Source organism: Odontesthes bonariensis, chromosome 6 (assembly GCF_027942865.1).
Source record: "Odontesthes bonariensis isolate fOdoBon6 chromosome 6, fOdoBon6.hap1, whole genome shotgun sequence".
Classification (NCBI taxonomy): Eukaryota; Metazoa; Chordata; class Actinopteri; order Atheriniformes; family Atherinopsidae; genus Odontesthes; species Odontesthes bonariensis.
The window spans coordinates 6,814,574-6,831,246 of NC_134511.1; the positions used below are offsets into that span (position 1 = coordinate 6,814,574).

General features: G+C 42.5%; 1 protein-coding gene and 4 non-coding genes across 5 annotated transcripts in view; all 5 read right to left on the reverse strand.

Moving 5' to 3' along the window:
- The window catches only part of LOC142381896 (solute carrier family 12 member 2), a 37,406-nt gene that overhangs the window by 8,185 nt on the left and 12,548 nt on the right, over nt 1–16,673 (reverse strand). The window contains exons 11-23 of the mRNA XM_075467190.1: nt 13,419–13,526; nt 11,878–12,001; nt 11,682–11,783; nt 8,459–8,614; nt 7,004–7,103; nt 5,892–6,003; nt 5,656–5,796; nt 5,391–5,497; nt 3,860–3,939; nt 2,704–2,844; nt 2,442–2,561; nt 767–878; nt 553–639 (exon numbers count right to left, since the gene is read on the reverse strand). Coding sequence (XP_075323305.1) covers nt 553–639; nt 767–878; nt 2,442–2,561; nt 2,704–2,844; nt 3,860–3,939; nt 5,391–5,497; nt 5,656–5,796; nt 5,892–6,003; nt 7,004–7,103; nt 8,459–8,614; nt 11,682–11,783; nt 11,878–12,001; nt 13,419–13,526 — 1,490 coding nt within the window. The remainder of the gene's footprint in view (nt 1–552; nt 640–766; nt 879–2,441; nt 2,562–2,703; nt 2,845–3,859; nt 3,940–5,390; nt 5,498–5,655; nt 5,797–5,891; nt 6,004–7,003; nt 7,104–8,458; nt 8,615–11,681; nt 11,784–11,877; nt 12,002–13,418; nt 13,527–16,673) is intronic.
- trnam-cau (transfer RNA methionine (anticodon CAU)) lies at nt 9,779–9,850 on the reverse strand. Its single transcript has one exon. It is a non-coding gene; the product is annotated as a tRNA-Met (tRNA).
- Nucleotides 9,854–9,926, reverse strand: trnar-ccu (transfer RNA arginine (anticodon CCU)). Its single transcript has one exon. It is a non-coding gene; the product is annotated as a tRNA-Arg (tRNA).
- On the reverse strand, nt 10,651–10,722 carry trnam-cau (transfer RNA methionine (anticodon CAU)). The gene has a single exon. It is a non-coding gene; the product is annotated as a tRNA-Met (tRNA).
- trnar-ccu (transfer RNA arginine (anticodon CCU)) lies at nt 10,726–10,798 on the reverse strand. The gene has a single exon. It is a non-coding gene; the product is annotated as a tRNA-Arg (tRNA).

The window sequence follows — 16,673 nt, forward strand, 5'->3', positions numbered from 1 at the left end:
TCAAAAGAGTAATACATTTGCATCACAAAATCATTCTCCAGGAAAAAGTCAGACCTCACAATCGCTTGGCCCTATTTTCTCTCCCTTCGTATCACTGCCTGCTGCCGCCTGCCGCGCCTGTTTCACGGTGTAGACCGTAATATAAATGAAACGCTTTATTTTTTAAACCCCAGCAAACTAGCCGGACTACCTTCATCAACGCCAAAACGAGGCTGGAACTCGGCTCACAGGACGCAGCAGGGGGAAAGTCAATGTTCATAAATGATATTGCTAATATGGGATGTCATACAGCTTCATGTCAAAAGAGGCGAACTATCCCTTTAAGTCATCGCAGCACAGTAATCCGTTCTAACGGATTAACGGATTAAACACTGTTTCTTTATATTAAAGTTGCATGTTTTTGGAACCAAATAAATTCACCGGACAGAAACCTCAAAAACATGGTCACAGGAAACCAAAGCTGCTCTCACAATCTGTCGTTTATCTGTTATTGTTCTAACTTATTCCAATTCATCACGGACCATGAATCTGCCCAACAATCAGAGTTCCTACTTGTGTTTCTTGGGTTTGGTGTTGATGTCTCCGAGGACGTTGATGTCAGAGAAGTCGATTCTGAACCTGCTGAGCAACGTGGCCATCCTGGCGGCGCACAAAAGAACAACAAGTTATCAGGACGTGAGCGTCAAACGTCCTCTCGCTCCTTAACCCGCGCTTGCTTTTGTTCGGGTAAACACGGAAAGGTGAGCAGAAGCAGCTACGGACTCACGCTCGGCGGTCGTGGTCGATCCGGTTGATCTTTCCACCGATGAAGACTCTGATCCTGCAGTCGCCCCATTTGCTCCTGTTGGTCAGCAGGTAGGGAATCAGCAGAGTCAGACCTGCCAGCACACGCACAGGGAAGAGCACGAAATACAAAAGTTTTATTTCTTAAGTATAAACCGTTTGTCCGCCTCTTGTTGTCACCTGCTTCCTGGTATTAATCAATCTGTTCATCCATAGCTGGAGAAATAAGACTGTTAAAAAAAAAACACAAAATGCTTTTCATTGGCTCCCTTTAACTGTATCAAATCAAACTTTATTTATAAAGCTCTTTTCATACATTAAAATGTAGCACAAAGTGCTATACATGTTTAAAAGCAGCCCCCATCCCCACCCCAGCACACAAACAGACATATGTACACACACGCAGAGACACATGCACACACATATTAAAAAATTAATAAATATATATATATATATATATATATATATATATATTAGGGCTGGGCAACGATTCAAAATTTTAATTAAAAGTAGTGTATAGCTTTCAGCATTTAGTTTTATTTTAAATGTGCTGCCATATGAATGAAAGTGCCATAACATTTGTTGTGCAAACACACTTTTAACATCAGCATCTTTCTGTAGTTTTTATGTAGAAGCCTCGCTCCACTGTCTGTTTCCTTGAATGACTTGCTGCTATCAGTTGTGTGTTTTGCCTTTAAGTGATATTTTAGACTGGAACTACTACGCTGAGAAGACAATTCAACTTGGCTGTAAATGCAGGAGTTTTTGTTTAAATTTATTTTGAAATACGTGCTTTTATGTAAACAAGTAAAACAGGAAGTAGCGCCGGTTAGCTCCGTGAGCTTCACACAGAGACCGAGAAGCATCTGTAACGGTGATGTTAGCTGCTAGTTTATCTTTATTTTATTACTCCATGCTTCGTGGTGTTTGCTGTAACTGTGTGAGTGTGATACATTCAACAGACTTTTACAATAATAAAACCTGCGTTAATGCGCGATGAAATATTTATCGGCGTTAAATAATTAACAAGTTAACGCGATAATAACAAGTTAACTCGCCCAGCCCTAATACATATATATATAAAATAGAATAAACTTAGAAACGTGTGGCTGAATAGAGGAGCCAGGTCAGGAAACACCATCACAGGACAACCCACGACCAGGACGCCTCCACCCGGGCGCACACCAAGCTAATAGGCCAGCGAGGGGCCCACAGCAGTGAAGCACCGCCGCAGACCCCCCACCTGGCCAAGCCAATGTTCACCACGAGCCAGAGACATCCCAGCCAGAGTCGATCAGCACAGACGGCCCCCACTGAGGAAACACTGGGAATATGGAATAAGAACATAAAACTACAAAGGCTAAGAACATTAAATAAATTAAAATAATAATGGGAAATAGCTAAAATGAACTCTGTCGTAAAAAAAAGTAAAAATAATAAAATAATAAAAGAGCTAAAAATATAAACTGACTAAAATAATTAAATGAATGTATAAATAAGACTTTAGTTAAAAGCCAAATTAAATAGGTGGGTCAAACTGTACTTTGACTGTTTTTTTGAAGATGATTTGATTTCCTTGCTTCCTGATTTATTTCGAATGACCAAAAAGCTGTTCATCCGAACAAACAGAAGCAGAAAATGGACATGTAAAAACTGACCTCCGTCATCGAACAGCCACCACACGTCTATGGTTCCTTTGCCCTGCTTCTTCTTAAACTGCTGGCTGGTCTCCAGCAGGCGCTGGTCAGTCAGACTCAGAGGAGACTTGGTGTCTGTGGCTAGCAGATGACATCACAAACAGCACCATGACATCACAAACGGCACCATGATATCACAAACAGCACCATGATATTCCCAAAAATGGAAAAAAACTGGGCTGATTTATCAATCACAAATGCTGAATCCTTCCTTCACCGTTACCTCTTATGATGAGCGGGCTGCTCTGGTTGCTCGTGGTTTTTGAAAGACAGGAGTCAGAGTCTGAGTCTTTAGCCGGACTGACAGAGATCAACACATCTTTACTGCCAACTGGTGGCTTCTCGTGGGGCAACAGCAGCTCCTCTGCAGGAACACACACAGATTAAAAGGCTCATTTCTATCATTTCAGCCTCCTCAGCTCCCCTCTTCTCTGTTTAGTTTCTGCTTTTGTTTCCCAAAGCTTTGGTTTAGTGTCCTCATGCATTTAAGTCTGTTTGTACTCATGTTCATATTCTCTTGACTTTGTATTCCATATCCTCTGTTACTTTCAGTCCTTGGTTTTGGGTAAGTTACTACTCATTTTCCCATCAACCCACTCAGTATTTATAGCTCCCTCAGATGTTTCTTCCCTCGTGGCTTTTCTGTTACGCATCCTCTTTGGTGCTTTGCTTTTTGTTTGCTTTCCATAACCTGTTTGTTTCCCTTGATTTGTTAGACAAATAATTTGTTGGTTCATTGTTAGTTTGCCTCTGGCCTGTCTGCATTTGGATCCTGCTTCATCACAGCAGCCTCACCTGCCACCAGTTTATCTGCTTATTGTTAGAGCTGTTGCTCACACATTACAAACTTTTCTGTCTTATTTTGCTTCTCTTTCAGCCGTTTCTTTTAAGTTTCTTCTTGCTGATTGTAAAAAAAATTCAGATTTGTCTACATTCTCTAATATAATTACATTTGTAAGTGAATAAATTACTGATTTAAGTTTTCGTCGCATATTCGACCACCACTGGAGGGCAGCAAAAGCAGGACTACTGTATAGGCTTTCTTTACAGCCATCAGTTCACTCTTATCTACTTTATTCAGGGTTGTGGGGGGGCTGACAGCCCATAATGGGTAAAAACTCTTGACAGGTTGCCAAACCATCATGTTTTGCTGTGAATCAAACGCAGTAGATTTGAAATATTTTCTCATAAAGTGACATTTTACATTTGAATAATGTCACATAAACCTGTGAGATAAAATTTCATCACAGTAAGACATCTTACAGCACGTCTCAACTACAGCAGAGAAGCAAAAAGAGAAAGAAAAGTGGAAAATAGAAAATAGAGTATTGCAAATGGGAGAGATGAATGTGCAAGAGGCAAAAACCAGCAAAATGTACCTTGTCCCTGGATGTGAGAGATGTCGAGTCCGTCCGGGAGTCGGAGGATCACCACTCCGAACCGCAGGTCAAAGGCATCACTGGAAGGCAAAAAAACCTGATTAAACACAAAGATTTACCATAAAAAATGCATTTTCCTTATACTTTAAGCATCTGGCTGTGCCTTTTCATCTGTGTCCAACACTGAGAACTGAACTCCTTCATCCTTTAACATGATGAGATTTTGCACATAAGAACAGGATATGAGACGTAAACATTGCATTGGTCAACATCAGCATTTAAAAACACCTGAATTTAAAAAAAAAACAAACGTCAGATTCTGCACTAAATACAGGTCATCGGTCCAACTGAAGCAGATAATTGGTTGGGATCAGCTCAGATTTACTCGAGTCGTTTCCAGGAATCGGATGACACTCAGCTGGACATGCTCAGCTCATCAGGGGCTTTTTACTAACTCCATCTGCAGCCCTCATTCACCTGATGCAATAATATACCTGAGCCTCAAGTTTCCAGCGCAGCTTTGTTGACTTAGTAACACTGTGATGGTGGGAAACATTGGAGCTCGGTGAAAGAGTCAAAGAGCAGCTCTCTCAGCATCACAGCACAGCTGGACTGAAGGGTTTGAAAGGGACGGTGCTCAGAGGTTTGTGGAAACTGGATCAGTTGTATCCACAGCAGGATCAGACAGACCAACAGTGACAGCACAAAGCTCAACATGTCGAGCTTTACTCCCCGAGAGAAAACTGGCTTAATCTGAAGAAAACAAGCATCAATGAGGAGCGTCTCCAAGCCGAGGAAACGAGGGCAAACACCTGGCGGGCTGAGACGTACCGGCATAAAACGCTCCTGTTTATTGTTAAATCCCAGGCAGAGATGTGATTCTAATGTGGAGCGGTCAACAGAAATGTGACTGTAATTCTGTAGAAGAAGTAGTTACAGAACAGGAAACAAACCTCAAGGAGTACAAGGATGAACAACAACTGAGGTGGACATCCAGAGCTCTTCATGGAACATCTTATTTGATATCTCGGAAGACGCTGGTCAGTAACACGAGTTTATTGTTTGTCGGTTCAGACCAGAAACGGCTCAAAAAGTTCTTTCCATTCCCCCTAATGTGCATCAAGTCTTCTTTGAAACGGGTAAAAAGCCAGTTCAAGCACACGTATAATATTTCAGCTCATTAGTCATTTGCATCACAAAATGGTTCTCCAGAAAAAGTGATACGAAGGGAGAGAAAATAGTGCCTAGCGATTGTGAGGTCTGACTTTTTCTGGAGAACCATTTTGTGATGCAAATGTATTTCTCTTTTGAACTCATATTGTTTTGAGAAGCAAAACGCTTTATTTTTTAAACCCCAGCCAACTAACCGGACTACCTTCATCAACACCAAAACTCAGCTGGAACTCTGCTCACAGGACCAGCAGGGGGTAAGAAGATGTTCATAAATGATATTGCTAATATGGGATGTCATACAGCTTCATGTCAAAAGAGGCGAACTATCCCTTTAAACCCTTTAAAGGAAAATCCTTACTGTATAGTGTTGATGTAATTCTCCACATCCCTCATGTCTCCATCACTCCAGTTGTTTTTGAAACCCATGACCAGTGTGTTTGGCTTCAGTCGACCCAAACCAACAGCCTGAAGGGGAGAGCTGTTATTTTTTTACTTTAATGACATAGAATTAAAAGAGCATTGCTGTCGGATCATTAATTCTGGTTTGAAACCTCGGATCAGCCGGCAGAAGTCAGGGAAATGAAAATGCTGTCCTGTATTGTAGGTTTTCAGGGTGTTCATACCTGCAGGAGCAGCTGTGCTCCTTGTCTCATGTTGTCAGCAAAAACAGGAGCATAAAATGCCTTGATGCGTTTTTTACTGAGCCAGCGCTGGCAGCGAGCGTGGTCCTGAGACAGCTCCCTGTAGTTTGGCCGACGAGACACCTGGAGCGAGACGCAGGCAGAGGGTGGACAGAACTGAGAGAAGGTTTTCTGAAAACATCTGAGGCGGAAGGTTTCTAACGTCAGTCGGTACGTACAATCCTGATGTGGCCGCAGACCATAAGGCTCACATTCTTGGTGAAAGAGCCGACCAGTTGAAGCAGAGCTGGACGAGAGTTTGGATAACCAGCAAGCACCAAACACTGTGGTCTGCAAACAGAAACATTAGAAAAGTTAGAAAAGCAAATTGGAATGGCTGTCATTTTAGTATTTTATTTAATTTACAGTGTTATTGTAAAGTAAATACATTTTACCAGAATAGGGTCACAACTGACAGTTTCTTAAACTGGAAAAACTTTGTAAATGGTTGTTTTTAATCCATTAAAAGTAGGGCTGGGCAACGATTACAATTTTTAATCTAATTAATCACATGATTTCCCTGATTAATCACGATTAATCGCATTTGTACGCATAATCCAAAAATGAATCCAAAAGTAGTGTATAGCTTTTAGCATTTAGTTTTGTTTTAAATGTGCTGCCATATGAATGAAAGTGCCATAACATTTGTTGTGCAAACACACTTTTAACATCAGCATCTTTCTGTAGTTTTTATGTAGAAGCCTCGCTCCACTGTCTGTTTCCTTGAATGACTCGCTGCTATCAGTTGTGTGTTTTGCCTTTAAGTGATATTTTAGACTGGAACTACTACGCTGAGAAGACAATTCAACTTGGCAGTGTTTACAGATGACTTTGGTTCTGTCGACTCCGCCGTCTGGAAGAACTTTAAAATGAAAATGGCCGAGTAAAAGTTCCGTACCCTTCTCCATGTTTGGTGGATCCGCCGATTACTTTCTTTTCTGGTTCCGCAGCAGACAGCAACAGACTTTTACAAAATAAAAGCCTGTGAGTAACAGACTTTTGCAATAATAAAATAAAATAAAACCTGCGCTAATGCGCAATAAAATATTTATCGGCGTTAAATAATTAACGAGTTAACTCGCCCAGCCCTAATTAAAACATAAAAAAATAGAAATTAAACAACTGGAATAGCGATTTTTCCATGGGTCTTGATCCATCTGATCTAAACTTAGAGCATATTTATTCACAAATGGATCGGAATGATTCTTCCAAACATCAGTGGTCTGAATTAAAAGCCATCAACAATGCAAACTACAAACGATCAAAGCTCGAATCAAACCTTTACACTGACCTGAAGTTTTTAATGTGGTCCTCGACTGTGGTGAGGTTCAGACAGTGAGTCAGAGCCTGGTTGTAAATCAGAGCCTGAGTGGACGAGCCCCAGTTCACATCTGCAGGAGGCGAGTTTGAGCAGTGAATGAGGGGGACTTAAAAAAAGGCAGCACAACAGGGCAGAGCAGGTTCGAGAAGCAGCTCTCAGCATTAGGATCGGGAACTATCAAAAACTAATCAAACTCACACTATTTTGTTTTAGAATACTGGATTGTTTCAGCTCTGCACCACTGTGCTAGAAGTATGATTCGGCTCTGTAACTGAAGTTAAAACCTTACAAATGAAGGGAAAGATCTGCATGCAGAATTTTGCAGATGCATGAAAGCATGAGCATCCAACTGCACTTCAAAACACACATTACACTGTAATAATGCCCTCAGACTGCAACAATTAAAGATGAGAGGGATAAAAACATGCATTTCCTTTTATTATAACATAGCCCAATGAATCTAAAATATATTCTTTTTCATTCAACATTCGAAAAGTTTCAAAAGCCCTTTAAGCCTGTTAAACTATTTCCTACTCATTTACTTTTTAGTACTTGATTGGCAAAACAAAATGTTCTCCGGAACAATAATTTCCCTGCTGTGGAATTAGGCTGCCGTCCTATCTGCTGACTCTGGAGCTGCAGACTGGTCCTGTCAGAGCAAAGTCAATGTATCACCAGATAAACATTAGCTACTCCCATCGGTTTATGTTTATGGTACCGATGTTAGGCAGATATATCTGTGCATCCAGAGCATGGATGTATTATATTATCTGGATACCGGACCACAAAATGGCCGCCGTTGATTTCAATGGAGTTGAAGTTTCTGACTTCTGATTTTCGTGTTATGCGGCCTATAGAGCATTCGCAAGACAGTCACCCCCTATGATGCTTTGGGGCCTCCCATCATGCCCCGGGGCGATGAGGACGTGCACGTACGTACACGTCACAGTGCACGTACACAGCTGTGACGTCACGCTGGGAAAAGAGACTTTTCTAGGGCTTTTTTTCTGGCCGTTAGAAAACTTTTTGACGGATAAAAAGTCCATGACTTAAAAATAGAGAATACAAAGATTAGTAAGTTACAGTTGGAGGCGTCCTGTGAACAGTTTTACAGGCATCTCTTTTACTGTCTATGGAGTCTATGGGAAAAATGCGTTTTGGGCCACGGGGGATTTTTTGTTGCAATACCACAAGTGGCCACTGGGGGGAGAGAAAAAAAGGGCGGCGCCGTATCTACTTATAATACATCCATGATCCAGAGGCGTTTCTTCTGATGACTAACATGTAGCGACTTCTCCTGACAGAAAAACAACAGCTGTTTCCTTTATGGTCGTTTCCATTTGACAAAAGCTAGCCAACCACCCAAAGCCAACCTCAGGCCAGAGCTGTGAATGTGTTGAGCATGTGAGATCATCATGTTCCCACCTGGCTTCTTGTAACTGACGTAGATGTAGAGGGCGAGGATAATAAGAAGGGTGACGAGGGCCGCCCACCAGTTGATGACGAACATGACCACGCAGCACAGTATCGCCCCCGCGAGAGACACCCACATGTTGTAGTATTTGAAGCTGGGGCGCCACCCTGTGGAGGGAGGTGAGAGTGGGGCAAATGTTAACAGAGCACGGTGACTTTTACAGGTAACACATTTCTCTGACAGGACAAAATCATGAATTTCAAAGGGAGACTGAACTTAATAACCAGCTGCTGTGAGAAGGTCTTACTGAACACATGTTAGGCTCCTTTCCTAGACCTTACCGAGAGGTTTTGATGCCCAACATTAATCAAACAGCAAGTCGGAACTAAACAAAGTTTCAAAAGTAAAACAAGGGGTACAAATAATGTGAAAAATGTTATTTTACAAGTATAGCAGCCCGGTCTCACAAGGAAACATAAAATATGTAAATTATCTCCTAAATGTAACGGTGTCACAATCCAGGGTTAGAAATCACTAAAAGAGGCCCTCACAAAACATATGGACCAGAAAACTGCCGACATACAAACAACATTAACGAAAAGCGAGTCCTCACTGTCCACGCTGTCGGAAAACAGGTCGAGGAGATGCAGATACGAGTGAGTTTAGACGAAGATGATATCAATAGCCGCATTTGGACAGAGCAGTTCTAAGAACGGTCCTCCTCGAATTTCGTTCTGATAACTGCCCTTCCCCAGGGGAACTGTTTCAGTTTGCATTCCCACATGAGTCGGGACCTGTTAGGGACTGATGTGACGCAACCGTCTGCGACAGTGACGTGTTACTTTAGCGCCACATTCAACAACAAAACAGAACTGAACTAAACTAAACTAAACAAAACCCGGTAAAAGTAAGGAGAGAAGAAAAAAACACCACCAAGAAGCTAACATGGAGAGCGGGCCACCGTGTTCATGGTCTGCATGATGGTGATATTAATCATGGACGATCACATCGGGCGTCTAACATGGAGGCTGGAAGAGCTCACAGAGAGAGTCAGGAGACGAAGGATGGAGCGCAGGCCATACTTCTTGGTTTCATGAAGGAAGGAGAGCAGAGCGCCGCAGACAAAGGAGACCACGTGGAGGTTTAACTTATTAAACACGCGCAGGTTGTGTCTGTGTCGTGTGAGGAAACATTTCAGCCTGACAACATGACAAGGGGCGGAGCTACCGACCACCAAACACCTCCGTCAGATGTGTTCCTATGGACTGCCACCGGTTATTGGACTCTAACCTGCTGTGGACTGAGCCACGGCCGCCTCCAAAAAGCACACATAGCAGAGGATGGTTTCGATCCATCGACCTCTGGGTTATGGGCCCAGCACGCTTCCGCTGCGCCACTCTGCTACACACCCCAGATGGGACTCGAACCCACAATCCCTGGCTTAGGAGGCCAGTGCCTTATCCATTAGGCCACTGGGGCTCACACTCCCTCTAAAGTCAGTGCAGGATTACAATGGGATCATAAATGTGCCCAAACGAGCAGAAGGTCGTGATGCCGCAGGATACCTGTCACTCTGTAAAGAGCACCCCGCATCGGGAAGAAGTCGCACAGACTGCGGCCCCCCGTCCCCAGAGACGAGTCCCGTGACGTGAAGCGGACGCTGCGAGAGAAGGAGGTGGAATACGTGCTGATCTCCCCACCCCAGCTACGCATCAAACATCTGGGATCCGTCAAGTTTTACTCCACTGCAGCTGAAGCGCAGCGATTTTTGAAAGAACTCCTAAGTGAGCTGACCAAAGTGACTGCAGCACACGAGAAGGGTTGTGATCCAAGCTGCGACATAGCAGCCTAATCCTGTTTCTCCAAACGTTCAGAATAACTGGGATAACACGGCTGATGATCAGATTTAAGATTAGATTTATTATCACACGCATACATGAAATCTGTCCTCCGCTTTTAACCCATCCAGGTTGACACACACATGCACAGGGTCACTCATGGAGACAGATGCCATACACTGGAGCGGTGGGCAACCAATCACAGCGCCCGCGGAGCGTGGTGATACACGTGGTGCCTTGCTCAAGGGCACCTAGGCCGCAGCAAGGAGGTGGACTGACACTCCTCCAGCTGTCAGTTTCACCAATCTTCCTTCCGGTTATTGGACTCTAACCACTGAGCCACGGCCGCCCACAAAAAGCACACATAGCAGAGGATGGTTTCGATCCATCGACCTCTGGGTTATGGGCCCAGCACGCTTCCGCTGCGCCACTCTGCTAGTCACCCCAGATGGGACTCGAACCCACAATCCCTGGCTTAGGAGGCCAGTGCCTTATCCATTAGGCCACTGGGGCTCACACTCCCTCACAGTCAGTGCAGGATCACAATCACCCAACCTCAGAGCTGAACACTATGAGAATCATATCATATCATATCATATCATATCATATCATATTATGGTTAAATTAACATGTATATCTTTAAATATAAGAGGGGTAAACTCACCGATTAAGGGGAAGAAAATGCTGACATATTTAAAGAGGCAGAATAGAAATATTGCCTTTATCCAAGAGAGCCACCTAACTGACGCTGAACATTTAAAATAGTTTTCTACTCAAAAGAAATGTTTTCTACTCTTCCTACTCCTCAAAAACAAGAGGCGTCGCCCTGCGCATTAATATACACCTGAACTTTAAATCAAATTCAGCTGAAAAGGACTCAAACCGGCAGTTTTCTGCTCGTAGACTGTGAAATAGTGATGGGATACTCGATTCCTTTTACTGACTCGAGTTTGTATGAGTCACTAAATAAAGTGAATCGGGTTTTCGAGTCACTTGAATCAGTCACCAGGCGCACACTCTGGGTGACTCTGAACAAACCAGTTCCAAACCACGTCCCAAATCATTGTGAAAAAGGCCAAAAATCAAGAAGTCTCCAAGGCGAAACATTTATTTTTCTTTCTTTCTCTCTAAATAAATTCAAATAACCCAAACAGCCACCAAAAAGAAGAACATCTTTATACACTAACAAAAACAAGGATGGAGTATAATAATCTATGTACCAACAAAGAGGAAGCAGCTATGGCCAGAAGTAGATATCACTGTTACGAATTTGGTCTTCTTGCATAAGGATCCCTACTGGAGGTGGTGCTCCAATACTGAGACGATAGGTAGACAAAATGTTACCAAGTCTAATCCAAAGTAGGTCTCACGTTATATCAGAGTTCATTTTCAGTACCTGGGGAGTTGGCGAGGGAGGCGTGGAAGACGGAGAAGTTGATGAGAGCGTATGAAGCCAGGAAGAAGTTGGAGATGATGGGAGCGATAATGTTCAACTCGGCTGGTGGATAAAAAACAGATAAGTTTGAATTATTTTAAATATTCAAAGACATGTTGGTGAAGTTTTAGCTTCGCCATCTGAGGTTTTAGCCTACCGATGAGAATGAAGGCGAGGCCGATGCAGAAGGTCAGGACGTAACCACGAAGAGGCTCGTTGTTTTTCCCATATCCCTTCGCAAATACACCCAGCCCTGGATAGATGTTGTCCTTACAGAGAGCCTGAGATCACAACAGCTTTTATTATTAATATGGTGGCTTCGGGACATTAGATCGTTTTACAGAGATTTAGCGAGGAATCATGGCCGTGGGGCCAAAGATTTTAGCAACTGTTTGGGGAGCTGAACCTGGACTGGAAAAGAAGGCGGGGGAAGGAACCTGTGTGCTGCAGGAGAGGAAAATCACTAAGAAAGACAACTTAGAGGAGAACAGTCACAGGTGGGAGAGTTAAGAGCTGGAAGTCTACTTTGCTCCACGAAGGAAACCGAATAGATTTCATGAGCTTTCCTGCCCAACAGCCGCTACTGAAATCAGCTGAATGGAGCTGACTACGATCCAATATGGTGCCTCTCCTTGACCTGCTTGGATAATTTGGTGGGTTCCTGTGGCAAAAGTTAAGATAAGTCTTATGTCACACAATCCTCACTGTACTGGTTTCAGTGGATACTTCACGTTTTACCTTTTTGGGTTTAATCCTTAATAGTTTCCTTTGGAGCGGGTTGTTGAGCTTGAATAAACAGCTATGTTTTTCCTTCTAACTTGTGATCTTTTTTGTCAGTGTTTTGAACACAATCCTGGCTATCCCTCTATTTTAGGATGCCAGTTTTTAATTGTTACAGAAGGAGCGTGATTCCTCACTCTGGAACCAGAATCCACTTTGAATCGTTGAGGCTTCAGCTACTTTAGCTCCTCTGTTGGTTTCCGAGCTGCAGCTTTTATTGTTTTTATTGGCTTTTCTCTACATCTTAATTTTTTTTTTTTAAATTAAACTGACGCTGAAGCACGTGGTGAATTAGACTTTGCGTTCATGCTCGAGATTCTTTCCCGGGGTCGTGACCCGGAAGTCAAAGCAGACGATATTACTGTTGTTGTCGCCGTCAGAAAGAAACAAACAACGCGATGGAGAATGCTCCGTTGGGCATCGAGTTTGTGCAACAAGCAGCTCATCACAGACCAAATGTAGAGGGACGTAGCTTCATCTTGCTCTCCGTTCTCCATCTTTCTCCAATGCCTGAGTTTGTTGTTGTTGTTGGTGGTGAAGAGGTCAACAGGAAGTGGCTCTATTAGCAACAGTTGGAATGGGTACAGCGCCACCTATCATACCGGGGTATGACACGCTTTGTGCCTCTGATCCCATTCATTCACCGCCATATATCCAAGGAGAATTACCCTTGCTCAAATAAGGAGCACAACCCAACTATAGCTATAATGAAATTAATCTCATCATGTGGACCCACTGAGTGTATTAGCTTATCCTTTTGAGTTTAGAATAAAATAAAGCAACATACACAAGCAAACCTGAAACCTAAACTGGCTGATATTCATCACATTTCAGAGGAAATTAGACAAAGTAATGGTGGTGGTTTTACAACCAATCCTAAAAACATGTGAAAGAATAATTGATTAATGCTTTTCTGACCTGGAAAACTTTGGGTGCGCTGACCAGCGAGGCAAGAGCTGAGGACAGCGTGGCTGAGAAGATGCCTGCACTGATCAGAGGCCCGAAGGCCGACACCAGACTCATCACCTGAATGACACAAACACACAGCTGTTAGCAAACCTGAGTAAGTGCATCATTTCTTAACTCTTAACGTAAAAGTTTCTGGTGCAAAGTTCATCTGGATCACTGGTCCCAACACTTTGTAAGACACTGATGGACGTTAGGTGTTTGGGGACCCCCTATTTTTTCCTATTTAGATGCTCATTTACTGCAGAATGACTTATTTTGTTTTTCTGGAGGACACATTACTATCCAGTTGTTTAGTCATTATTTTCCCTTCTCTATTAAATTAGGCAATTTCACACAGTCAGGTCTGGAAGTCCCTGTCCACACATTTGTTTATTAAGCATCCAATCACCCTTCTTAGAATTTTGTGGCCACGTGTGGCACATTTAATGGTTGCCTGGTTTTATGGGGCTCAGGCGACTAAATGGAGGAGCAGTACTGTGCTTCATGGCTGTTGTATTCAAGTTGGAAACCTGCGGTGAGGTTTCAGATTACAGAACACCGGTCAGTCACTCATTTTTTAAACTGCCAATAATAGTATGATGAAGTGTTTTAATAAAACAAAAGAAATAAAAAAGCAAACCAGGCAGGTAAAGTGTGTAGAAAAGGCTGAGGCCGTAAAATGAGGAAAATAAAGTAGAATTAAAGTTAAACACATCAACAAGAAGGAATTCAAAAGCAGCTCAAGACGAAGGTCCAGATTTACTAAACCAGGCAAAATGTTAAGCTCTGTGGGTACTAAACGCCAGCCCTTTTTAATAATGACTAGGGCTGAGCGAGTTAACTCGTTATTTATCGTGTTAACTTGTTAATTATTTAACGCCGATAAATATTTTATCGCATATTAACGCAGTTTTTTTTTTTAAATTTGAATTAGAATTTTTTTTTCGGGGGCTTTTGTGCCTTTAATGGATAGGAAAGTTCAGAGAGACAGGAAGCAGGGGGCAGAGAGAGGGGGAACGACACGCAACACAGGGCCGTCCGATGCGGGACTCTAACCGGGGCCAGCTGCAGCGAGGACTGTAGCCTCTTGTACATGGGGTGCCTGCTCAACCCACTACGCCACGGACCACCCTTGTTTTATTATTTATTTTATTATTGTAAAAGTCTGTTGCTCACAGGCTTTTATTTTGTAAAAGTCTGTTGCTGTCTGCTGTGGAACCGGAAAAGAAAGTAATCGGCGGATCCACCAAACATGGAGAAGGGTACGGAACTTTTACTCGGCCATTTTCATTTTAAAGTTCTTCCAGACGGCGGAGTCGACAGAACCAAAGTCATCTGTAAACTCTGCCAAGTTGAATTGTCTTCTCAGCGTAGTAGTTCCAGTCTAAAATATCACTTAAAGGCAAAACACACAACTGATAGCAGCAAGTCATTCAAGGAAACAGACAGTGGAGCGAGGCTTCTACATAAAAACTACAGAAAGATGCTGATTTTAAAAGTGTGTTTGCACAACAAATGTTATGGCACTTTCATTCATATGGCAGCACATTTAAAATAAAACTAAATGCTAAAAGCTGTACACTACTTTTGGATTCATTTTTGGATTTTGCAAACAAATACGATTAATCGTGATTAATCAGGGAAATCATGTGATTAATTAGATTAAACATTTTAATCGTTGCCCAGCCCTAATTTTAATTTAAAATACCTGTTCTGTATTTATCTGAAACAGTTGTATAGTGTCACATGTCACGTTCAACTTTGACAGAAAATAAATATTTAATTAAAAATGAACCTTCTGATATCATCAAATCTCAATTAAGAGTAACTGGGAACATTTAAAATTCACAAAACAGTTATTTGTTTTATATCGTGATATATATCGAGAGCTTAAAACGCACAATAAATACACAGAGCGACGGTTTCTGTCTGCAGCAACGCACGAGACTGTGCTCCGTGTCAGCGATATCAGTGTCAGTGAGCTGTGTGTAGGTGGATGCTCGTCAATGCGCTCATTCAGATCTGACCAGCGAGGACCTTGTGACTCAAAACAACAGTCGCTATTATCTCTGCTGCTCTTTGCACTTTGTTTGGGAACAGCTCTGTCTCAGACACGCACAGAGAAGCCATCTACGCTACATCTTCATCCCCGAGAAGCAGCTTCACAGCAGCGGCCTGACACGACTCCCATGCATGTTTTCACCAAAAAACTATGGATTCAGGAAATATAATGAAACATTATTGATAACAAATAAAGATGTAATAAATCAGCATTAAAGGTGGCGGACAGAAGGAGCTCTGAGGGTAAATTGTTGTTAATCCGGCTGCTTTTGCATCAAACTGCAGCGTTTGTGGACGTCTGTTGAATGCGTGGGTGATGGGAAATGGGACAGTGTTGTATCCTGACACGGCATCGCTGCCAGTGTGCAGGCCTCCGGAGAAAACAATAGCTGTGGGTGTGTGGCTGCACGTCACACTCTGCCATTGTGTGCTGGCCTTTATGTAACACACATTCCTCAGCTTTTCTGATTGCTCGGTGTCAAATAGCCAGATGACCATTACAAATGTCTTTTATCTTAATGTAAACTGCAGGCATCAGTTTCTGTTGTCAGGGAGTCCTCAGCGGATAAGATGCCTGCCTTCCTCTGTGACTTCTACATTATCCAATATAAAAAAAGGTACCCTACTGCAAATATTTACCCACAGAAATAAGAAAATATCTTCACTAAACTTCTCACATGGGTTTACTTTTCTTCTTTTAGCTATCATTAACTATCTAAACACTGCTCAGATTCATCATGACGTCCTGTAGAATAAATGTGTATAAAGTAGGGCTGGGTTCTATCTACTTATTAGAGTTATTTTAAGAGTTACATGCCGTTTCCACACGGATACGATGGTGTTTCTTAATATGATAAACAAACACAAGAACAAGTAAACAGTTTTCATTTTCGTCAGTGACCAATTTCACAATATTTAGAAAATATAAACCTTGAATTTAAGAAGTAGAAGTTGTTCTGGAGTCTTTGTTTCGCATCGTGTTCCCTCAGCTCCCTTTTAATGATGCTTTTTAACGCTTTGGGAACTGAGGACACTGATTGTTGCAGTTTTTCAGAGGAATCTGGGTCCATTCCTGCTGAATCCTAGATTTCAGCTGCTCAGCAGTCCCTGGTTGTTGTTGTTGTTGTCTGGTTCTCCTCTTCATGATACTCCAACATGTTGAGC